Source organism: Calidris pugnax, unplaced genomic scaffold (genome assembly GCF_001431845.1).
Source record: "Calidris pugnax isolate Ruff unplaced genomic scaffold, ASM143184v1 scaffold95, whole genome shotgun sequence".
NCBI lineage: Eukaryota > Metazoa > Chordata > Aves > Charadriiformes > Scolopacidae > Calidris > Calidris pugnax.
In genome coordinates this window covers 15,186,352-15,211,480 of record NW_015090885.1, presented here as the reverse complement: position 1 = coordinate 15,211,480, position 25,129 = coordinate 15,186,352, and the positions used below count along the sequence as shown (strand labels likewise).

General features: G+C 38.7%; 1 protein-coding gene across 2 annotated transcripts in view; it reads left to right on the top strand.

Moving 5' to 3' along the window:
• Positions 1 to 25,129, top strand: part of NME7 (NME/NM23 family member 7) — a 91,777-nt gene that overhangs the window by 34,202 nt on the left and 32,446 nt on the right. For both annotated transcript variants that reach the window (XM_014947263.1, XM_014947264.1), the window contains exons 7-10: positions 2,371 to 2,476; positions 16,650 to 16,714; positions 17,578 to 17,646; positions 21,381 to 21,482. In XM_014947263.1, the coding sequence (XP_014802749.1) occupies positions 2,371 to 2,476; positions 16,650 to 16,714; positions 17,578 to 17,646; positions 21,381 to 21,482 (342 nt within the window). The remainder of the gene's footprint in view (positions 1 to 2,370; positions 2,477 to 16,649; positions 16,715 to 17,577; positions 17,647 to 21,380; positions 21,483 to 25,129) is intronic.

The following is a 25,129-nucleotide window of genomic DNA, read 5'->3' as shown; positions in this document are numbered from 1 at the left end:
GCTGGCTCTTAAGCTGCGTGGCACAGCAAGCTCACTGCAAAGCATGGGTGGTTTTCTGTTGGTCAAGCACTCATCTCGCTTATCTGCACTGTGCCTGGGCTGTGTCCTCTCCGTGTCTCTGGTTTTGGCAAGAAATCATATGCTGGGTCTGAAATACTTCTTCTGCTGGCAAACTTGCTGAAGATGGTACATAGTCAGAAGGAGTTTGGATGAAATTAGACTTTTCTGATGAAGGAGAATTTTAGTCAGAAAGGTCTTTGTAGTTCTGGTTAAATAGTTAGGTGTCTTCATATATAAGGGTGAAAGTTGCTCTTTGTTCCTGTGGACTGCCATGACATCTGTGCCACCTTTTTAACTGAGAGTGTAGGAAAGAGTGTAGGAAAGATTAGCATAAAATTTTAATTAGAAGCATAATTATGTGCTTTGGCTCAAGTTTATTGGTCTTTCATTACTTTTGAAATGCTGTTTGAAGGCCCCATTCGTCTGCAGTATTTTTATGACTGTCGGATTATTTTGCTGAACTTTTGCAGGCATGTGCATCTTTTGTGGTATTAGCGATACCAATCTTCAATAAATCAACTGAAACTGTGAATTTAATACCCCTGTGCCTATTTTAATTTAGTAGGCCCTGTATTATATGGCTGTATAGCAGTTGCCATGGAAACTAGTTGGCTGCACCTTGCAGAAGCTTTGCTGAAAAGAAAGAAATATAAGATAAAAGGACCTAAATGAACTCTTCTGAAGGAAAACCAAAGTCCCAGCCACAGCTAATGAATGTATTGTGAAGTGAACAGTTAGAGTGGAAGACTGAATTGTTCTTTTGGAGGCTTAAATGGCAAGTGAAAGAATGCCTCTGGTATACTTCAAGCTGGTGTCTCTCTGCAGGCCAAATTTTGGAATTTCTTCAGATCAGGAATAAAGGGAAAGGCAAAGAATTTTCTTTTTAAGGCTCCACTTGGTTTTAGTTTGTTGTTTTATTATCCTAGTCCTTCAGCATTATTTAGTTATTTTTCTTTTATGATTCTGTATGGATAAAACAAAGTGTTAAATATTGTAAATATTTTGCTGTCTTTTCCTGGCTTTTCACTACTTCATTTAGAGTAAACATTAGAGTGGGACAAGGTATTTGAGCCATGCAGCATTTTATCAGTAGAAACATGAAGGAAATGAACCTTTTTGTCTCAGATGTGCCCACTTAAAATGTGGATCATTTGCTAGGAGACAACCAAAAAACATTTTCCCTTCTATTGAAAGATCCATTAGTTTGAATTGTACAATTGTTCAAGTAAGGATTACAGGAATTGTCAGAGTGCTAAGAGCTAAAGACTGGGAGATATCTAAGTCTATCCCATCTAGTATCTAGTAAATTAAATGAGACAATTTCAGGAAATGGCACTGCTGTGTTACACAGGAAGAAATCAGATAGATTGAGTAGTAGTATCTCCAGGATATTACTATTTCCCTTAAATCGAAATTCATCAATTCCTTTACTGAATTTGACCAGTAGGTCTGAAATGGAATCCATGTTTTGAGGCATTTGGCTGATGTTTATTGGCAGATTGTGTAACATGTGAATAAAAGGTATGGAAAAAGTGTGAAGCTGACAGTGAACAGTGAAAAAATACCACTGAGGAAAGAAGCCTACTGTGGTCTTAAGACCCAAGCTATGTCATAACTGAATAGTGATGGTGGCAAGAAAGGAGGTGATCAGAAGCAAAGAGGTTTTGATTCATCCCAGAAATCAGAGCAATTGAGTTCATCAGCTTCAATTCAGTAAGATTTAAAAAAAAAAAACAAGAAACAATGAGATCAATAAGGCATGAAGAGTGAGTCAACAATTTTAGACAAAGTTTAGTTGTTTAAGACAAAAGGAAAAAATGTAAACAAATGGGATGGAGGTCAGTTTTGTATATGGAAAGAAAGCATACTGAGAAATGGATGGTAATTGCCATTTTTGCTCATATAGCTGAAAAGATGTGAAAAGGGGGAAGATAAAGTGTGTTTATATGGGAGTGGATTTGGGGAAGATACTGAGGAGAGAAGAAGAGAGAATTCAGAAAGCTGGGAACCCCTCTACCAAATGATTTTGGCAGTAGCATTTTGAATGCTCTGAATGGAAATGGATTGCGTTGCAGAAGTGAAAAGGAAGAAGTTGCAAGAAATATTCAAATCATGTTTTTATGATTGTAGTAATGGGGCCAGAGAGGGAAAGATACATTTAAGAGGACATTATAGGGAAAAAGTATTTGTAGCACAAAAATCTGTAATTAAGGTTTATCCTCTGGATACTTTGGATATTTTTACTTATGATAAAAGCTGATGTATGGAGCTTGATCAAACTAAAATGTATTCAATTACAACTGTTTTCAGGAGCTGGAGTTGTTCTTTCCCTCCAGTGGAGGTCGTGGACCAGTCAACAGTGCAAAATTCACAAACTGTACTTGTTGCATTATTAAGCCTCATGCAGTTAATGAAGGTAAGCAATGCAGATAGTGGAGATGAAAGCAATGGGTGCTTCATTGTATTCATTATCATTCCTGTGCTCTCTTTTGGGGGAATGAGACTGCAAGAGCACAGGGTATATTTCATAGTACATGCGAAAGTATGCAAATACATTGTCTTTCATACATCTTTACTATTTCTGTGGTTCAGTTCCATGAGGAGTGGGTCGTGTGCTTTCCATGTTGATACTAGTTAATTTCAGAGTAAGAAGTGAGAGGTGAAAAAAAACCAATAATAATAAAAATATACATGATATTTGATGAATCTTACTGTGACAGCTTACCATGTCCTTGCTCCTGTCTGCCCACCACCCTCATCTGCTGGAGGTTGGCATCCCCCCAGCAGAGTGAAAGCAGGACACCTGGCCATATTGCAGGCACTTCCACTCATGCACATTAGGTTAAAACTACTCACAAAGGGAGATTTGTGCTGATAGGAATCTTGTTCTACTGAATGCAGGGGAGGTGGAAAGTAGAAAAGGCTTATTTACTTTCTGAAAGACTTAAAGCATTTGTTTGACTCCATGATGCCTTCTATGCAGGAGAATGCCCTGTGAGCTCACCATGCGAGTATTGCAAATGTTTAATGCTGGACTGTTACCATGCAAAAATAATCTCACTTTTGTGTCCTGTGCTTAGATACAGGACCGTGTGTAAGAGCAGCGAGTGCAGCAAAATATTTTGGCTCTGGCACTGCAACAGTATATTTGAGTGCAGAATAAATATTGCCATGCGAGAACATTGAGATTTTTCTTAATAGGATGCAGAGCACACTGCAATGTTTTAATCACTTCTCTGTGGATAGCTGAAATGGAAACAGCAGAAGTGGCCGTAGCACTTTCCAGGCCTTTCACACCTCAAGTGGGATGTCTGGAGAGCTGGCTGAAAAAAATAAGGCGTTCGCAAGAAAGGGTCTCGCACTCACTGCTGATAATAGGGCTGTTATCTCTTTGAGGCCTTGCATGGTATCTGCTACTGATAAGTCTGCCATGCAACAAAGACAGTGATGTTCCTTTTAGAGAAATATGGGCAGCAGCTGGGACTGTGATCTTACCTAGCTAAATGTTTGCAGAGGACAAACTTTTCCATGGCAGAGTTGTTAGGGTCCTTAATTTGGTTGTGGAAATAGCAAGTGGATGGCTTGAGCTGTGCTTTCTTATACTTCAGTGTAATTTCTGTTACATATAGGGGCTCAGACTCTCTCTTAGTGAACTCAGGTTGTCCCTTTCTACCTTTAATTTTCTTCATTTCTGTAGATTTCATAATGCCCTGTCTTGTTACTTTCTTTCTTTTTTCTTGAACTTCTCAGAATTTTTCTGAATCGCCAAAGGACAAATTCTGGCCCTGTTTGCACTCCCCTCTGGGAGTGTGAGTGTATGGGGGATGCGGTGGTGGTGAGAGAAAGGTACAGGTACAGAAAAGCCCAGCTTCACAATGTGAGCACTAGAAAAGCAGGACTAAAGTTGAGCTTAATATTCACTATATAGTCCTTTTCCTCACACCACAGAGGGCTGGAAAGGCAGACCACAGCTGCATCAACTGAAATTTGAAAGACAAAGTATACCTTGTGTGAGCGTTCTCTGTCCATACAGCTTTGATTACTACGCTCAACAGAATGAAGGAATCAAAACTGATTTTTCTTTTCTAAGTTAGCAAAGCATTTTATCAATTTTAAATGAATATCAAGAATGATGGAATTCAGGGACTGGCTATGCTTTTACGTTACTGAGCTCTGTTGTTCCTACCCGTTCCCTCCAATGTTACTTTGAATATTTCAAAAGCCATAGGTGCTGCACCTCTTAAAGAGATTATAGTACTGAGGCAGTCTTGTAAAACTTTCCAGAACTCTGGCTTGTGATGGGGAGTTGGACTTAGGGAAGGGAAGAGTCATTGTGGCTGGGGGGTGGCCTCTCTCTTTGACTGAGAGCACTGGTTGGTGTACCTTCATATTGAAACTGGACTGGTTCCAGTCTGCAGTGTGAGGCAAGGTGAATTCCTCTTCACAAGGACTGCAGGAACTCTCCAAAATCAGCCCAATGGGCCAAGAGTGTTGCAGGGGAGAGGATTTGGCTTTCTTAGCCTGTCCTCTTCTGTCTTCCTTAGTCTTTTTTCGTCAGCCTATTTGTGTGAGTAACAATGAGAATATCACTAAGCGGCATCTCTTTTGGTACACTTAATCTTATAAAGCACTTTGTGTCATCACAGTTGGAAGAACCATGCACAACTGAATACTTATGATTAAACTGCCTGTTTTAAAGGTGAAGGAACATAGCCTTTGCCTCATAAATTTTAAAGTTTTTAAGGTTTTGAGTATGCTGTGTATCCAGTGGCAGGCAGTCTCTACAGAAATGCCACCATTCTTCCTTTCCCTTGTAGACTCTTTTGGAGTTAGGGAATAGCATCCTGAAAGGGTTTGAGGAGACCAAACAATCTGCTCAGGAGAACTCCCAGCTGCTTGTCTGAAATAGGCAGACAAGAAGGGAGAAGCTCGGCTTTAGGGTTTAGAGAGCAGAGATATGGCAGCAGAGAAGGTTGGTCCCATGGGACTGTGCATCTGTAGGAAGAAAGTTTGAGAAAGGAAGGGCTGACCTATTTGGTCTCAGAGATACATGACAGAGTGGGGAGGCCCTGCTCATCTCATCTCCCTTTTAACGGCTGTTAGCAACTGTGGTCAGTGATACCCGAGACATTCGGGTTATGCCAGCAACATCTCCTGTATCTCAGTCGAAGTAGGTGCTGTAGCAACTAGTGCGCTGCCTTTTGGGCAGAATTGCATGAAGGAGATCACGTGGTCTTAAAAATAAGCAACTTGCTTACCCCCAGCAACAGTGCTTCTGGCTGTGGCTGGATACCCTGCTGTTCCTGGTGGGCAGGATGTAAGTGGAAACACGGCAGCTGGAGAGGAAAGGAAATCCTGTGTGGCCATCAGTGTGAGAAGGGGGTTTGGTGGAGGCATGGAGAGGAATTTATGTGGGTCAAAGCAGCAGAGCCTCTTAAGCATTACAGATCTGATTTGTGCTCCACAAATTTTCAGTATTGAGTATCTAAAAATAAATCTCTTTGCAGTTTCCTATGCGCTGCTGAGGCTTTGAACTTGATTATCTAATTACCATGAATATAATCTGCTCATTACACATGTACAATTATGTGTAGTTTCACTTACATGCTTGAGCTTATACGGAGCTTTAGTTTTTATTTCTGCAGAGACGTTTGACTGAATTCGTAATTTGAATTTTGCTTTCCAGTCTTTTTCCTAGTCTCTCTTTTTCCTTTAGAGTCCATTGTATAACTGATTCTTAGAAGGAAAAATCAAAGATTTTTCCATCCTGGAAGATGGTTTGCTTTAACCACAACTGTAAACTAGGAAGAAGCGAACTTACCTGTCTGTCAGAAGGCTGGATCTAGTCTCTAGTTTACGCTGGTTAATTCTCGGACAGAGTCCTTTCTTAGAAACCGGCTTTGGTTACCGTAGAGGAGTTTATAGTGTTCCTATCCAGCACCAAAGCAGTGGAAAATCACTGTTGGTTTTATCTCTGGCCTGGCTGACCCTCTCCTGATGGGCATGCAGAAACATCTGTTGCTAGGCAGCCGCAGCAGCGCAGCCCCAGCCACCTGCAGCAGGACCTGGCGCAGCGCTCACCCACCTGATAAGTCCTGTAAGGCAGAGTACCAAAAGTGCCTGCCAGGCTGCAGAGGAGCCCTGGGGCCTGATAAAGGGTGTCGGGGGAGTTAGGTGACGTTTAACTTCAGCTGTCAAGGGTGCTGGTAGTGCTGGAGGGGTGGTATCGCTAGCCCTCTAGGAATGTGTATCACACACGACTCTTAACGAAGTAAGGCAATAAGTATTTTGTCAGTCTGGTGTCAGCATAGCCTCTTCTGTGGAGGATCAGAGATGGGTAAAGAGCTGTGGAGGAGGCCACTGCAGCCAGTGTAGCCCACTGCTCAGAACTAGAGAGCTTTAGCTCATTCTCTAGCGGCTCCTGATGGAGATGAAGCACTTCCCTGGCTGGCTGGAAAGCTGGCGGTGGTGGCGTGGTTGAATTTTAACTCTGAAGAGGGTTTGCAAGTGCAGTCCGATTCCTCTTTATTGGAAAGAACGCAAAAGCAACCTGATGCTACTCCATGCAGACTTGTGCTGACCAGAGGTGTGTCGAGGAGACGTGATGTGGTTTGATGCCTCTAGAATCTGCCACGCTTTTCAGTGTCTTTTACCCTCCTTCTTCTCTTCTCCTGAGACCAGTTTTCAGTCGAGGAGAATGGTTATGAGTAAGCACAGCTCCTCAGTGTGTTGATTAGGATTGTAGGGCTTATGGTTTAATAATTGGAGAGTTTTAGTGCGGATCTGTGTTCTGAAGTTCACTTATGAACTGCTGAAGCAAGTTCATGCTTGCTTCTTGTGCATGGAGCTTCTGATAACTCAGATGCAAGGTCACAGTTGCAATCATTTAAACATTCTCTTTTTGTAATTCCCCTCATTTTATTAGATCTGCAGGTATTAGCAGTAGTGCTCAAGACGCCAAAATTGTAGATTCACTGAAATGGATGAACTTCAGTTTAATGCCCTGAGGACAGTTATGACTCGACTGTTTTGTTGGCAGAAATAACACCTTATAGATAACTGGGTAGGATTAACTTTAATATATTTATGTGTAACAATTTAGTCATGTTTGCTGTAGGAATTAGAATTTGATATTTCATGACTGGTTTAAAGTTTCTTTGATGTGGCTTTTATTGAATTCCTTTTAAAAAAGAGCAGGGAAAAAGATTATGAAAATAGTGATGATCAGGCTATAAAGGCTGAGGTCAGAAGTGTGTTATATTTCATATTTTGTACTTGGGTTACAGCACAGAGCTTGAGAGGTGAAACCCTGTCCCTCCTTTTCTGCACCCCCAAACTGAAACATGGGTTCTCCTGATGTCAAGAGTTTTGCCAAAACCAAATATGGGGCTAGAACTGTGCCACGAACTTGAAAAGCAAAACTGCTAGTCAGGAATTCATTGGACCTGATGCAAACTGAAAGGCCTACCTCAAGGTAAGGAAACCTTTATGGTCTTGAGGGCTTCTAGATGAGAGACTGGCTACACAGACAGGTTTGTTCTCCTAGTATGTGTTAAGCTTGAGGTTTTGTTCTAACATTGCTGCTAAGTTAAACCCTTGTCCCTCTTTTGTAATAATAATTAAAAAAAAAGTTAGAGTGCTGTCTTCCACTTTATTCTTCAACTAAAATTTAAGTCTCTTAGAAAACCAGAGGAGCAGGAATAGGTTTTTTGCAAGTGCAAAAGATGTACTGAGGAAGTGTGGCTTTAGACGTGTTCTGAGTGGATAATAAATCTTAAAGAGCACTCCTATCTTAACTTCATACCAACTGGGCTGCTTTAGAAATTCATAGACCTTTATATTGATTAACAAAATGATGCATGACAGGTAACCATAAGAATCATATTTCCTTATTTATGCAAAGACTTAGAGATTTTTTTAATTGAGAGAATAGTTTCTTGCTCCAGGGACAAACCTCACTTTGACAAAAAGAATACCAAGGACAGTAGTTCAGTCTTAAGCAGGTGCAGAAAGAGGGCTTACTTATGTAGGATCTCGAATGAAATCACTTTGCAAGAGAGACTGGGGAGAGAAGGGCATTTTAGTAGATTATACGTCTGACTGCAAACAACTGAAAAGCTGTTCCTGACACAACTTGTTACTCTGAAGGAGAGAAGGCATCTCTTTAAAAATGTCCAATTGATCTCTGTAGCATGCTAAGGATAGTTACATATATGTACTTAGGAAAGGAAATAAGCTGGAAAATAAAAAGAGGATGGCGTAGAAGAGGTGCATATTTGTCATAATTCTCAGGAATAGGTATCTATATCGTTTTTTAACAAGATGATTTGTATTCATTAGATAAGATTGTTAAAAATTGTAAACAAACTCTGGAAATTTTTTTTCTTCCTGGGTTTTTTAGACATAAGTTTGATTAACTTATTGTTCTAATTTTCTGGAAACTTAGACCAAATTTTTCAGAATGCTGTTTTCTCATACTTGAGAAAAAATGAGGAAAACAACTTTCTCATAAGTAATTTGAAAGTCTATCTTCTGTCTGTGATAAGTATGCACGATAGAAAGGTGAAGTGCAGAGGCTCTGGACTTTGCCTTATCATAGGTGGAACTTTTCTATGTATCTTGTCTACAAAGTTGAGCGCAAAGAGACATCAGTGCTAGTACTGATACACTTAACAATTAAAAGTCTGGAAGGAACTCTCTGAAGATAGAATCTGGAAATAGGAGAAAAAAGAAGTGGGATGAATACAAAGCTTTGCAGATGCTTCTAAGAAGTACAGTAGATCATTTGAGATGTGACCTCTGGATATTCCCACATGCAATATGGCAATCTTGGTGCTGCAATCATGTGAAAACTACCTAGTAAAGCACTATGCTTTCCGATGCAGGTGGGTTTTTTGCAGACAGATTTGCCCAGGCAGAGAACATATTTGTTAGGAAAGGTGATTAAAATGAAAGCTACCTACTTTACGGCTTTATCACTGTTTTTTAGAAAAAAATTTAGCTTTCATGAGAACGGTAGTCCATCCACTTCCACAGGTGCTTTAAGTTCTTTGCTGTAGTTGTGATGATGGATATTCCTTGCTTGAGATGTTTGCTTTTGAAACCAAGCCTATGTAAGCATGAAAAATATATTATACATTTGAATTGATTAAGGTAGAGGGGGAGGTGTATTGAATCTGGAAATCCTTTCTGACAGTTTGAGACTGGAAGGAAGAGGAGGAAGTATACTTCAGAGAAAAAAAACAGAACAAGTGGCACAGCCAATCCTTTCTGAAACTTCTACCACTGGAAAGAGTGTTTCCCAATAGCATTCAGTAGACTTATATTAGTGGTGCTCCTGTTGCTGAAAATCACCTCCATGCAGGAAAAAAAAAAAAAAGACATTAGGAATGAGTGTTTATTACAGCATTTTGGGATTTTCATTCTTAAGTGGTTAGAGAAAAGTTAATTCTAAGAATGGTCCAGGGAATTTCAGTTTAATGTAACTTCTTTCATACCAAGGAAACTGATGAATCAAGGTTTTATAATTTCACTTAAACCACTTAGATAGTGATGATATGATGGACATTTAACAGCCTGTCTTTTTTGAGGGAAAATATGCTTTGCTGATCTCTAAATTCTTTAAGTATGCTTTCCATAAAGGAAGGTAAAACAGAGCCAGATAGTCTAATTCACTTGAGTACCAGACAGATATATACAGAATATCAGTTCCTTGCTGTTAGGAAACCAAAATTTTCCTTTAGTGGAGTAATTTGTATGTTAAGGTCTGTGCAGCATAAGCATCTGCATAGCTTTAGAAGTTTCCTGAATGTTGAACTGGACGTGAGCATGTAAAATTAAAAGGGCTTTACAAGTGAAGTCTTGTCACCCATCCTTAGGCCAGTTCTTGTCAATATTGTCACTAATGACTCAGATGGGGAAGGACAGAGCATGCTTATAGTGTTTGCAGATGGTACCAAGCACCTACTACAGTTTTAGAGGATATGATTAGAATTCAGAACATTCCTGATAAACTGCAGAAATTAAGCAATGTGAAGAAAATGAAACTGAATATAAACAACTGCATAGCACTACCATGGAGGGGGGAAAATAAATGCACAGATATGAAATAGAGAAGAAAAGAACTGGCAAGGTATCAGTGAAAAGTCTGTAGAGAAATGGTTGGAGTGGTGATCTATCATAAGCATAATCAGTGTTCACAATGTTGGACACACTTTATTTTTCAGTAACTAGTTCTGCTGAGTGGTGGTGAGAAAACAACTTGTGTACCATGTCATTTATGGGCACTCTGTTTCAAAAATAACATAATCAATGGAGAGCAAAAAGAAGAGATTTAACCAATGAAAACTTGATGAAAACTTGAAGGGTTTCATCTATTTAGCCTGAAATGGAGAAGATGCAGTTACACAGCTTTCTATATGTAAATTTGGAAAATTTGTGCATATTTACTAATTTAGATGAAAGAAGATTCAATCTAACATTAAGGAAAACTTAAATGTATATTACTGGCCTGATATCTGGGGATGTAATGGAACCCTAGTTACCAGGAATTTTTGAGAACATTTTAGAAAAATTAAAAAAAAATGCAGCCATTCACTGTATGTTGGAGCAGAAGATAAGTATCTTAAAATCTTTTCTCTTACTGCCCTTTTTAAATCAGAGTGTAAGGAGAAAGGCAGGTATTGGGTCAGAAAAGAGCCAAGACACAGAATGTAAGAATATATGATAGTATTTTGTCAGGTCAAAAATATATGACAGAGCTAACAGTATATTATTGATCTACAACAGTGAGTTGGCAAAGCTTCCACAGGAAGTGGACTATAAAATTAGTACAGGCTGGAGCAGATTATAGGTGATCTCCTGAGGGTTTTATCTCCAGAGTTAAGTTAATTGACATTGCAATCGTAGATTAAAACTATTGTTTATAATTATGGGCTAATGAACGCAACAGCGCATAATTTTAACTGTTTCCTTTCTGTAACTGTAACCATTCATGAAAAGTCTCATGCACAGTGTTCAGAAAGGATAACCAGAAAAAAGAAAGAAATATTAGTAACTAAGAATGGTTGGAATTATGATACCTAATGCCATCATATAAACCAATGGTACAGCCTCAACTGAAACATGTTTAGTTTTGTTCGCACTCAAGAAAGAAGCAGAAGTAAATGAAAATCATTACAGCCATAGAAACACTCTCCGAGCCAGAGTGATTGACAATAATCTTCTGAAGCGAAAAAAACAACAGAGTGGATGTGCTAAGGGAGTACAAAATAATAACATCTCGAAAGAAAAATAAAAGGAAATCCAAACTGGGTATTTCTTTTAAAATTTTTTCTCTTAACATGAGAACAAAGAAAGACAGAAATCTAAACCTTTCTGGGTTATTTTGTAGATACACAACCATCAGTTTGAGTTCAGCATAACTGTTGCAGAGGTATTGATCTTTCTTTCTTCCTCAAATTCCCTTCTCAAATGGCACACGCTGCACAGCCAAATTGCTGGATACTTTCTGTAGCCTGGCTGTGATCTTTGACTTCAATTTCTGAATGCTTTTTTGTATCTGAAATTAAGTGTACTCTTCCCATATGTTCCCATGCAAGAATTCTCAGAATACATTTTTTCTTTCTACAGATTTTCATCATTTTGTGTCTTAATGCCCTGCCCTGACCACAAGTGTGGTCTTGCCTCGTTCATAGCAGTTTGGAAAGTTGCAGCTGGGATTAAGTCCTTGAACCTTTCGACCTTTTGAATCTTTCTGTTGGTTCATGTTCTCAGTTGCATCAACTGTTCATCCATTTTGATTTCAAGGTCCTGAAAGATTTACTGTCTGTATGCATAATTTTTCTTATGCTAGCAAAATGCTGACTTTTATTCTCCAGTAAAGCACTGGTGGTATCTTTCGTCTTTACCCTTTAGTATTTTCAAATGAATATTGTTTATAAAGATTTTCACCAGTGCGGCAGTGTTGATAGAGTTCTCCACAAATATCTGTAAAGCTGCCCTTCAAACTTATTGAGGTTCTGTAATACAATGCCTAGAGGGAAATGGGGAATGATGGAAAAATCTTGGGATTCTATGACTATGAACAATATTCTCTCATCATTTTCTTACATGTTCCTCTTTATCTTCTCTCTGCATCCACTTTTCTTTTTTCTCCCTCATGGTTAGGCTGGGCAGCTTTTGAGCTCCTCTTCTAGTCTCTGGTGGCCAAGTGTGTATTGCTCAGGACACCTTCTGTCCATCTGTTGCTCCACTTCTGGGTGCTCCAGAGTACAAATACAAAAATTGCTGGATATCCTTTTTTATATGGTACACAGCAGGCCTGGGAGATCAATAGCTGCAGATTATCTCTATGGCCAAACTTTTGGGGAGTCTAGAAATGGTGTATTTATGTTGCATAGCAAGGATGCCTAGAGTTGCATAATTTCTAAGTAGAAAATCTGAAAGAGAAAGATAAACCTTGTTCTTCAGGGTGACCAACTGATAGGAGGAAGTGCACTTTTTGAGGAGGACATCTGCCAGCTTCCTACTGCACTGTATTTTGCAATGTTATGTGAATCACAGATGAGTGAGAACTTTACCAGAAATACATTGCAGGAGAGCCCAGCTGTGAGTCCCACTTCTTCTTCTTTTGGAATCCAAAAAGGACTTTGCTTGGAGTCAGGCCTGATCATGATTCTCTGGAGTTTTGGGACAGGACCTTTAACACTTGGCAATAAGGAACCAGATAATTGCATTATACTGTATAGCAAAATTGTTTTTTAAAATGTCAAAAATAGATGTGAAAGGAAATTGCTACTTATAGCAAATGCTGCTTTACGCATCTCGTACTGGTTACTTCTAGAAATATGTTTTTAGATTAGGTGGATCATTGATCTGATCAGTCACGGCAGTTTGTGTATTCCTTTCAAAAAACAGTTGTTGTTCCAGAGGAATTATTTTTAATTATTGGAATGATATTTCAAAAATGACATACAGAGGTTGAGATGAGGAAGCTAGTTCTTGACTTGCTTTGAAGGCAGTCTGCTGTCTTGCCTAATAAGCTTTTAATGGTAGAACGTTGAAATTGGGAAACAGGCCAAGAACAAAGGGAAGAGAACGTAACAGCCCTAGTCACAGGGCTGGTGGTTCGTAGTGCGCTAGGACTGGCAGGTCCCACAGTAACACAGCTGTTACGTCCCCTTAATTAAAGTGCTGTTAGGTTAAAAGTGACTTTCCTGAGCTGTCTTATTTTATTCCAATCTGTAATTCTGCAGTTGTAACATTTTTAGTCTGTTATCTTCCCCTCTTACTTTTTGTTTCTGAATGAAGTACAATTTTCAAATGCTGCGCTTTGTAAAGCAAGAAATTGTAGGAAATCAATGTAACTGAGGAAGTCTTGGTGTCCTATCATTTTATCTGATTAAAATATGTTGGAAGATTATTTGTCCTGTATTAGGTGCGTAGTAACATAATGCTGCCTAGGAAACATAAAGTGTGTGCATGCTTATTCGCTCGCTCGCTTGCTGTCTCTCCCTCATATTTGTTAGGATTAGTATTAAATTCCCCCAGTTGTATTTAGTAATGCTTGTGATTCTTTTGTACTTTGTGACTCAAAATTTACCATAACTGCTGCCTAATCTGCAGCTTTGATTTGGGTTCTTACTTTAATCACATTTTAAACGTGAACTGGCCCTGTTTGCAGGGTCCTTAAAAAGTTGTTTTTCCACTACAGATCTGGATTTCTAAGTTGAAAACAAATTGTTGAAAGTTGCTGAAATAGCACTCTATCTAATTAATTTTTCTTTTCCTCAGCCTTATCTGCCCACGAAGGAGAGGACATGTCCCAATTCAGTCATGCAACTGGCTGAAAGTCTGAAACAGATCCCAAGCTGAGCCTCGCACTTCCAGTCTTCTGTTGCTTGGAGATTACCTCCATGCTTTTTGTCTCTGTTTTGGTTCAGGTAGAATTTGAAAGCGTCCCTAGGAGAAGTGATACATGTATTGCCTGAACTGGGACAAGGGAGGCCAAGTAATTGGATTTGTAGATCTGCGCTGCCACTGGCAATTCTCTTGTCCTCCTGTTCCTCAATTCCCACATCTGGGAAGTGGAGCTGACATCCTACTTTGCAAACATCAATGTAATTTCATGCCTCTTCCTCAAGGCACTTTGATTTATTTTTTTGGCAAGGCATCTGGCTGTGTACAATGATGACAATAATTCCTTTGGTTAAGCCTTTTGGGTATTGCAGTCGTGGGCAATCTGTCTGGAGCAACAAGGTGCTCTATTGCTCTGATGAGTGAGAATGAACTCAGGAATACAATGTAGAGAAAAATCGATAAGTTTATCACAGTTAATTATTAAACAAACCTTGTATTAAAGACCTTTATGCAAAATACATTCCTACTTTGATTTCTGTCATTAAAGGAGCCTGTCTACAGAGAAGAAAAATCTTAATGACTTTATAAAGAAACAGCGCAGAAAGATGAATATTTGGGTCCCCCTTTGTTTCTCTAAAACAGATTTTGCTTACAGCTCATAAAACTGCCAAAGACAAAACTTCTCTAAAAGGTAGATCTCCTTAGTACCCCAGAACCTGATACCTGATGAGTATTTTAATTAGATATTTGCCAGCTGTGAAGGCCTATGCAAGTGGCCCATTCTTGGCTGATGAAGTGTAAAATGGAGATCTGTCATGTAAAGCAGCTTTCTCATACCAAGGTGACACTGTCCCTGCAAGTAGTGATTGTCATTTGTCTGCTGCTGCCCTTTCTTCATCTTTGTTGGCTGCTGATGAAGCAGTGAGTGGCTATTGACTGGAGTATTGGCTCTGAAGATTGAGAATGAGAAAATGTTTGTGCTCTGTCAGGTATTATTTATTCATTTATTTATTTCCTGAATGATCCCCAGCCGGTTACTTAATCTCTTTATGAACTGGCGATTCATCTCTGAAGTCAAGGCTGTAGGCTGGCTGCCTCACTGGAACCTGCGTGTGGAAGCATCTGAGCAGCTCAGCCCTTCCAGCAGTGTGGACAAAAAGAAACTAGAGGTCTGGTTTCTCTTTCTGATGTGGTCTTGCATTTTCTGGGCAAATCTTTTCAAGTCCCTTCATTTTGCTGCTGCAATTATGTTTTCACATCTTGAAAAATGGGGGAAATATATTTTCTCAGTTTCATGTGAGTATTATAAGGAAAATTTTATCAGTTCTAGTGAGCCATGTTGTAACAGTATAGTGGGACAGGAACTGCACCTGCCTTTGCTTGTTTCTATGCTCTGTAAGCTCAAAGAGCTGCATGGACTGAGTATGTACCAAAATATCAGGTTTTCCCTTTAGTAATTTGAAGGTTTTTGGAAGAAGTATGCACTGTTTTATACGGCAAAAGTTTTTCTATGTAAACCTTAATGTGAAAATACAGTGGGGGATACTTCAGGGACAATGTCTTTCATTTTCACTTGTAAATACAATTTTGAAAGCCCTCCAATTACCTGTCTCATTTATTTAGAGCTTCCACTGATCTTTTAATACAGGAGGAAGCTCACCAATCCTATGCCACAGTTACTAGCAGACTGTGTATGAAATTCAGGTTTTGAGCATGCCAGAATGTAGATGCTAGCTTTGTTTTATTCTCATCTTCTAAATTTATGCAGTGGTAAAAAATTCTGCAATTTAAAGACTAGTTAATAAAAATATTTAGTGACCAGAATTCAAATCCTGCCATTGTCATACATTACAGGGTATTCTTCTGTGGTTAACTCTCTTCTGAATAAATGTTGAGAAATTTGTAGTTTCTCACAAATTGTACTAGAGGACAGGCATTTACATTGTACAAAGATGGTGATTCTATGAAATTCACTCACACAAAGTACTGTGCTTGGCTGACGTAATCTTCAAAATGACCTGATCTTGTAAGCACAGGCAAATCGAATATATACATTCATTGGAAAATCAGTGCTTCTTGTTCTCTGAAGTTTAGTGTTTTGTTTTACGATGTCATTTAGTCTTTGAGGAAGTATTCTGGAGAGAATAAAGCAAGCAGTGAGATCAGCAATAACATATTTGTGAGTTAAAACCTTAGAAGTAGTAGCTTATTTTGCACTAATGTGTTTTTTCCCATAGAAGACATGAACTTTCATGCTGGCTTATTGGTAATATTTATTATCATCCTGCATTGTTTCTAGCTTAAAGTACGACCAACACTGGTGAACACTGTGTAAAACCATCAAAATAGGCAGCCTGTGCTGAATTGATTAGTGTTTAAGTATTAGTATTGCCAATGGAACTTCATTTAAAAATATAAATCTTGATCTTGCAGCAACCAGGTGTTTTGCAGTTGATGTGAGAAAACGAAAAGCTTCACTAATTACCTTTTTTGGTAGAGATTCTTTTTTAACAGCTGCATGGAATTTAGTTATTTGAAACCATCAACCTGTCACTTTAGATAGAGCATGGAGGATGTGAATTCAGCTCTGCTCTCTGCTTTCTCTCACAGCATTACACAAATACTGGGGTTTTTTTTGTTTGGAAAAAAGTGGTATCTTGGCATAAAAACCTTCCAGTTGTAAATTGTGCTTTTAAAAATTGAATACTGTCTTTTGTGTGTTTCTTCAGGGCTAGCTGGAAAGATTATAAAAGCCATCATCAGTGAAGGATTTCAGATCTCTGCTTTGCAGATGGTAGGTTTCCTTTTGTGTATGTTTTTCTGATAAACAGAAGTTGGAGATGTGCCATATGCTCTTCACAGCAATGCACAGGTGTCTTCTTGCAATATAAAACCCTCATGCAGATTGTGTAGCAATGTTTTGGGATCAACATTGTCCTCATGATATTTATGTTTTATTATTTGATTGATCAGCTGATTTGTTTCATGTTACTGGGTGACCTTGAGCCAGGACACCTTACCTCTCTGTATCTGTTTCCCTATAGTTAGAAGGGGGATAATGTTATCTGTCTCCTGGAGCAATTTGAGTTATCTTTACAAATTGTACTAGCTAAGATTAGGGAAATGATGGTTAATATCCTTCCTTAATTTTTAAAACATATGTTTAGTATGAATTTAGGGGAAATTTTTTAAAGATACTTAAAAGATTTTGACACCCTGATCACCTTTAGCAATTAAAGGAAGTTGGCACAGAGATTGTTCCCAAGACTAGTCCTTAGTCCTCTAAGTCTTGCCCTTCAATTTTCGTGAAAGTCTCGAGATCTGAAATCCCCCTCTGACTCAAATCCCGACCACAAATGAAGAGTAGCCCCTCTCCTTTCGTATGCAACAAACAGATCCTCTTGCATGTCATAGTGGCATCAGCCAACACTACATTGTCTATTTATATTTAAGGTGGAAGAAGATACTGTGTGCCATGTTGCCTGTGGCGTCATTGGCTAAGTTGTTGACAGCTTAAAGCCATGTTGCAGCTGTAAAGCCATTCCTTTTACTTGGTAAAACTTAAGAGTATTCTGAATATTTGCTGGTTAAGAAGGGATGTTTGTCTCTTTTTTGTTATTGTTGAAGGCAGACTGGCTAACACTTTTGTTTTCTTAGTTCAACATGGAGCGTGCAAATGTGGAAGAATTTTACGAGATTTACAAAGGTGTCGTCGCTGAATATGTGGTAAGCATAAGTTTGGGAAGAATCTTTTTAAAAATAAAACATGATTAAATGAGGAAGTGGTCTCACCTTTCCTCTTTTGGGATTGTGATAGAATTTCTTTTAGGAACCTGATATTGACCAGTTTTAGCTTGTTCTCAAATAAACTAACTCATCTTGAAAGTTGTGCTATCTATGTTGTAAGAAAGGAGAGTCCTTTGTGAAAATTGTTCAGCCGAGGAATTTGTAAAATACAACAGAGTGAAAAAAAACCTCCTCAGATAAGTTATTTTATTGCAGTAGACCTATGGGAATGTGTCACATCTGTATCTTTGTTTGATTTGATATTGTTATAGTGACTTGGACCGGAATATATACTTATTATTTTGTTTACTATGGGGCTGCTCTATTTGAATGCTTTCCTAATGGTATTTTCAGCTATTCTGAAGTTTATTGATCTGAGTTTTGTGGATCTTCAGAAAATTTAAGAAGTTAAAGATGTGCTGTAATCCCAGTGGATGTCTAAGACTCTATATATTATTATGCCTTGTGGTACTCTCACATAAAACTTCCTGACTGCAGATACAACAACAGGAATACAAGTAGACAAGCTGACATTTCTGTATCACCTTATGTCAGAGGATTTTGGTTCATTTTACGAATAATGAGTTTAACTTCACTGCCATGTTATGTACTACGCAAATTAGCCTTAATTCTTAAATGGTTAAATTATTAAAAGTTTTCTGTGCAGTTACAAATATTACTCTGGACAGTTACTAATATTGACATTTAATTTCCCCACACACACACTTTATGATTGTTTCAACGGGGATTGTAGATTTGTCTTTAAATAGGTTAGGAATATTGTTAGTTCACTCTCAGATTGGGAAATACTCTTAAAGTCTCCTCTGATAACACCATCTTTGACAAGAACCAAAGGAAGATTAGATAGGCAGACTTGTAAGTACGTGGCAGAATTCAAATATGGTAATATCTGACCAGTATTTCACAGCCCGAAGAATCCCGTGGTACCACAAAATTTGAACTAAATTGGAAATTCTCTACCATCTTCTGCAGCTCCTCTGTACAGTCTCTGACCTTCTAATAAATTGCAGATTTTAGTTATATAATTTAATTGGAGAATTACTCAGAAGAGAAAGTGACATTTAAACAGAGTAAGTCAATAAAAAGATATATTTTACATGGGATTTGAAGAAAAGCAAGAATCTAGGGCTCTGTCCTGCAAGCCATATGTGCTGGATGTACTCAGTTGAAATGAAATTGCACTCAGGATATCTGTGAAACAGGAAAACATGGGAAAGCAAATCATGATGGTACAGGGATCCAGAGAAGGCACATATGGGAACTGCAATCGATATTGTCAGTGCAAGCCAAATAGGAAGAAGTATGTTGTGAAATAGCATATTGAAGAAAGAATTTGACCTCTTATGTCTGTGACTCAGAACCTTCTGTTTTTATCTGAATTTCATTTATCATTCCAAATTAACTCCGCGTAGAAGATACTTGGCATCCAGAAATCCTTTTCAAAAGCTCTACTCCCATTTCCTCTGGTTACCCCCAGTCAGTCAGATAAAGGATTGACATTGTATATAAAGCACTTCTCTGTGAACAGAGAAAGCTGAACAATTGCCCAAAATTTTGGCTTTGTTTGTATCTCCTGTGTGGGGTTTTGCATACTGCTGATTAGGTTTTGTGCTGTTTTGCTTTGTATTTCCTACTGTAGCCAGAATAGAAAATGAGGAGAAAGAGGAGGAAGATTATTTTGGGTCAGGTCAGAATTCACTTTGTTAATTAAAAATGCTTGAGCTTGATCCAGCTTCAGGAATGGTTTTCGTTGACCACAAGCCATGTTATCTGATGAATAAACTATTTGCTAAAGCAAATTTGATTTAGCTGTAACTGGGAGTCTTACCAGACAAACAGTGTCTGCTATTTGAATTCAGCTCCAGACTTCATGAGGCTGTGTAAGGTAGACCAAGCTTGTCTCACGTGCCTCTGTGCTGTAGTTGATGACTGCTGGTCTTCAGTCCTCAGCTTGGTGTTGTAATGAAGGAGTCAGGAGTAACTTTGCTCACGTAGTTTGCTGCTGGTGGTGGGATGTCGGTGTGGATGCAGAACCAACAGAGAAGGAAGGAACAAAAAAAACCACAGTTTGCAGGGAGGAACTGAGTTGATTCAACTAAGGTAAAAGCCTAGGTTTTTTTCTCCACTGTCCTATTAACAGTTATTTAGATTAAAGAATTTAGTTAAATTGTACTGATCAGTGATTTTGTGGCAATTTCCTGTTTCTTAACAAAATTAAATATATTGTCCTTTGACCTGTTTTTAACAGAGGATCTGTTGGTGATAAGACAGTTTTGGGAATTAAAATATTTATTCATGTTGTAGAGCATGAAACTAGTCTGTACTCTTTTCAGGTCCTCTCAGGGATATTTCTACCTACGTTTCCTAGGATCAGGCTGATGATGGAAGCACTTGGCTAAAATTTTGTCCCGTTGACTTCAGAGTGGGGAGATTAAGCACGTGTTCTTAGCATGAAATCCATTATGAAAGATACCAACTCTTTGGAACAGTACTGCTTGACTTGCAGCCTTTGAGTATTTAGTTTCTTCCTACTGCTTTTTTGCCCACTCTGTGTGCTCTTATCTTTGCCATGGCTCTTCCATGACCCTGCCTGTGGCTGGTGGGTGTGATTGCAGTACTTGCTTGTCCTTTCCTCCCTTATTTCCTGTGAATGTTTCCTCCTTTCCCCTTTCCTCATTGGTTTTGATTTTTTTTTAATTGTCCTGATTTGTTTAAAACTTGTCTGCCCAAATTTCTGGACAAGTATGCAGTTACAAGGGCATGTTTTAAAAAATTAAGTCAAACTAGAACATCAAAATACATTCTTTCTGCTTGTGAAACCTCTAGTTAACAAACTCCAAATTGGCACTAACACCCAAGACTTAATTTAAGCCTATGAAAACTAAGACCTGTCTTCATCACCCACTCAGAACTCACCATGTCTGTCTACTCTCCAGGAGGCTCCAGGGAATCAGATGATTTCAATGTAACTGAGATTCTGGTAACAGTACATCACAAGAATGATACCAGATCAAGGACCCTTCCCCTAACAGGTTCTGCTGCAGGCCCCTTTCAGTTCTGTTCTGTTGGATTGTGTGTTTCAGCTTCTGCAGAAATACGTGAAAAGCCCAAGAGACATTTTGATGATTTAAAGCCATCAAATGGGTGTATGTTTGGAAAAAAATAGAAGCTGTGTACCGTACTCCCTGTAGGGAGCAATGCAAGGAACATTGCTGCCTGTGGAACTGGCTGAACATAGTGTGATTATTATTTTTTTTCAGGCTTATATCCAACAAAGTGTGTTCCATTGATTCAGCCTAACTTGATAAATTACAGGATACTTCTCTGAAATGCAGTTCCAGATCATTAAGGATGTACCCACAAAAGAATTTGAAGTATTGTGGATGCTGTTGCATGCTATTCAATATTGTCTTGAAGCTGAATATTCAATTTACCTCAATCTCCACCGTCTAAACCAAGTAGCAAAATGGAAAACATTTCTTTTGTTGTGAATACTAATGACATCTTTGTTTCATGTCTTTGCTTTCCTAAATGCACTGATATTTTGTAATTGTTACTGTTCTGATATGTTTGGATCTAGTTTTGGGGAGCAATACAAGCCTTGCTAATGCCCAAAGAAGCTCAGATTTGTTTCTGTCTTTTTTCTCTTCCAGGAGATGGTTACAGAGTTGTGTTCGGGCCCTTGCATAGCAATGGAGATTATACAACCCGAGCCTCCAAAAGTGTTCAGAGACTTCTGTGGTCCCTCTGACCCTGTAAGTACTTGCCTGAGTGATAAGGAACGCTTAAAAAGTTGATGTGCTGTCTACGTGAATTAAAACATCACAGTGTGGTATGGCTGACACATCCCTGCTGCATTCCTTGGAAACATTTAGGCATTACCTTATTATGGAGGCCAAATACTAGTCTTAGTGGACCAATTTGCAAATCCTCTAGCAACTCTTCTGATCTTACCTAAAATAGATGATAAAATACTGTGATGATATTTATGTGAAAGGAAAGCTAGCTAAGTAAAAAATCTTTGTTGAAGATTCATAAATATTCTAACATAAGGCTTCAGAGCCCTGGAACAAATAGTTAGTGCTTGTGCATGCCAGTGTAAATCAAGTGTTAGTCCACCACAGTCTGTGGCAGTCTCCTAGGGTGAAACTGTAAAAGAACTGGTTCCTTTCCTTTTTAGAAGGAAGTGAACAAAAAGGGGTGTAAAAGTTCTCAAACCTTGTTGCTATGCTAATGCTTCTAGCTTTAATTATTCATTTATTGAGGAAACTAATTGAATATGTGTGATACTGTGTGCAGTTTGGAGACAGGCATAAGTGCTGTCTCAAGAAGTTTGCAGCTTTTGTTAAACAATAAAGACTGCTATACCACACAGAAGCCATGAAGTGAAATACCAAGATGGAAGCAATGAGATCAGAGTTTGTATTTTTTCTTAGTTATGTTTTGATGTTTTAGTTGCAGACTGAGTGGCTTTACCAGTTTCCATGGAAAAAACTCACACAGAGTAATATTTGAATGGGAGATCAAGTTGTTCAGGCTGTTTCTTCAGGTCCAGATTTTCCATTACAAAGAGCACCAATTAAAGGCATTAGCCAAACCTTTTCTTCCCCTTCTATTTAGTGACATTCAGCTGTGACTCTGCATCTTGTAAGCAGAGCATAACCTATTTATCTGACTTATTTTTACCTGCAGGATGATATATCAGTAGCAATGTACACAATATGTGGTTTCAGTTTTGTTTCAAATTCCATGTTTAATGTTTCTGATCTTTAAAACTTTCAAATATGCATTTGTTTTATTGGGGCCTATTATATCTTTTTTGTGTTTCTGCTTGTTTAATGCCTGATATGTTAAAATCAAAATATGCTTGTAAACATCACAGCTGCTTTAGGTTGTTGAAGACAAGTGTACCTATACAAGGGGAATGTCTCTATTTTCCCTTTTTGCAAAAACTGAAAAGCCCTGTGATAGCCATACGACGTGTGTGACTGAAGTAACTGTTGATAAGCGGAGGAACTGACTGAGGGATGTGTAAACTGATGGATTCTCTGGATAGCACAAGAAAACATCAAAGGAGGGAAATAAATTCCTGTCTCCCAGATCTCTTGCTCGTGATCTATCTATGCTGTTTGTGTTTCCCTTTTAATGGTTAACCGTGTAACTTGTGAAGTGGAAATGAGCACCCACCTGCTTCACATAGAAGCAGACGGCTGTAAGTTCTGGACATTAACTTCATAGCAGTTACACTAATGGTATGTTAGGAAGACAGGCAGCTATGTTACATATTTTTGTCTACTATTTTCTATAATAATTGCAAATTAATTGATTCTTCAGGCACATAAAGCACATGTACAGTAACTACAGCTGCTCTCAGGAGTGGTCTTTGCCTGAAATTTTTCTGTCTCTTCAGTCAGTGTTTGTAGCTTGTCTTTGAGTAAGAAGGCACTATGGTATGTCAGTGCTCTTTTGTCATTCCCAAACAGAATCATCAGTGAAGCTCAATACTGAACTTTGTGGTTACAGCATCTTTCTCAAATAAGGGTAGCAGAAACCCCAACAGCAGTTTCATTATCTAGTAAGGTTGTGTACAGACCATAATGATACCATCGACTTCATATTCCAATGGTTAAAGTAAATGTAAGTGTTGTGCAAATAGTGCATTATCATTGAGAGATCCAAATCTCGCTGTAACTTACTTGTTTGTTTATATATGCTAGATCCTGATGGGTGTACAGTCTGTTTACAAATGCAGGTGAAGGGCAAGTTTACTATAAAATGTACCTCATTGGGTCGCTGCCTCCTGTTAAATAGTATCCTATTTGGCAAGTAATACCATTGAAATCACTGTGATTACTCTCAAAGCAAGGTGCTATTTGAAGTGAGTAAAGGTGTTGGAATTTGACTTATATAATGAATCTCTCCCAGTCACGTGTGCTGTTAATTATATCTTAGATACATAGCAAATGTAATAATTACTTTGTGGCAAGTGAGATATCTAGACTGGGTATGAATGTTAACATCCATTTTAGTCTGTTCTTGGTTTTGCAGGGAGACAGTTGGGCTACACATCAATAAAAGGCATCCAAAAAGAGGCAATAGAAATTTTCCCAAATCAAAGCGAGATGTCATTTGAAAATAGGTCTGGTTTTGTCCAAGTCCCTGATGTTTAGGGATGAAGAAAGAATTAGAGTTGAGGATTATAGTAAGTTAGCAATTTATACCAAGTGTACAAAGGTAAAAATGAAATGGAATTTTGTGTTGTTTTCTATAGCTGGGTAATATTTTGTTAGCACTGCAGGTCAGTAAAGCTCTCTGCCAAAAATATCCTTCATTATAAATCAGCTTATAAATACTTTATTAAAGCCTCTCCTGTGGTAGTAGGGAAGACTACTAACCAAAAAACCAGATTTGAGCCTCTTTGTAGTAGTGTATGCACAGCCCATCACATCTGGAAAGCAGGCCATGGGATAAAGATACTTGTCTGTAAGGAGCTGTGCTGGACATGCTAGCTCTCAAAATTACTGCGACCTGACTGAAGGGCTCAGTATCACAGATTGCAGGCTGGTGGAACATTTGTCCCTGGTGGATAGCATATGCACTATGAGAAGTGCTTTTCTGCAGATCTTGCTGCTGCTGGTCGCGTTATTCTTTTACACTGGCCAGCTAGGTCACTGCACTCTTGGTGAACTGTCAGCATCTTTACGCTCAGCTTAAGATCCTGGAGTGCAGCTGGATTTTTTTTTTTGTGTCATTGGTGCTATCATCTGAAGCCTTTCTGTAATCTTTCAGATCAGCAAGGATGCTTGTTTTTCTTGTCTTCCAATTGCAGCCTTTAGTTTAGCTATCCCTTACAGCCAGGTCCCAGACTACTTGTGGGACTTGCTCTTGGCATCGCTCTGCACCTTGTTTTCTCTGTCCTGGAATGCCTGTGTAGGGCTTAGAAATGGAAGACTCTCTCCACATGTACTATAATAAAAAGGTATTTACGCTTCACTTATTGTTGCAGCATCCCTATAAAAGTCCAGAAGCCATTCAGATGCCCTTCTTGAAAATAATGTTCCTTTACAACGTTAATAAGAGCTGTGTAAAAAAGGTCCCTGAATTCCACACAAGCCTGTAGCTTCTAAAGGAGGGGAAGCACCCACCGCCTCTGCTATGCACCCCGAGCTAGGAGATACTGAGATCCTTGGAGCAGCTGAGCACTTTTATTTAGATATTTAAATTTTAAATAGGAATGGTGTTTCTGAAGTTACTTTGAGTTCCGCTGATTTTTCCATGGTGGGTCTAAATCATTTAAGCCCTTTTTCAAAATATACCATCAAATCTTGTAATGCAGGTTGTTAATTTACATTATTTTGTGCTGGGTGCTACTTAACTGTTTCTATTGGTGCAATTCTGATAT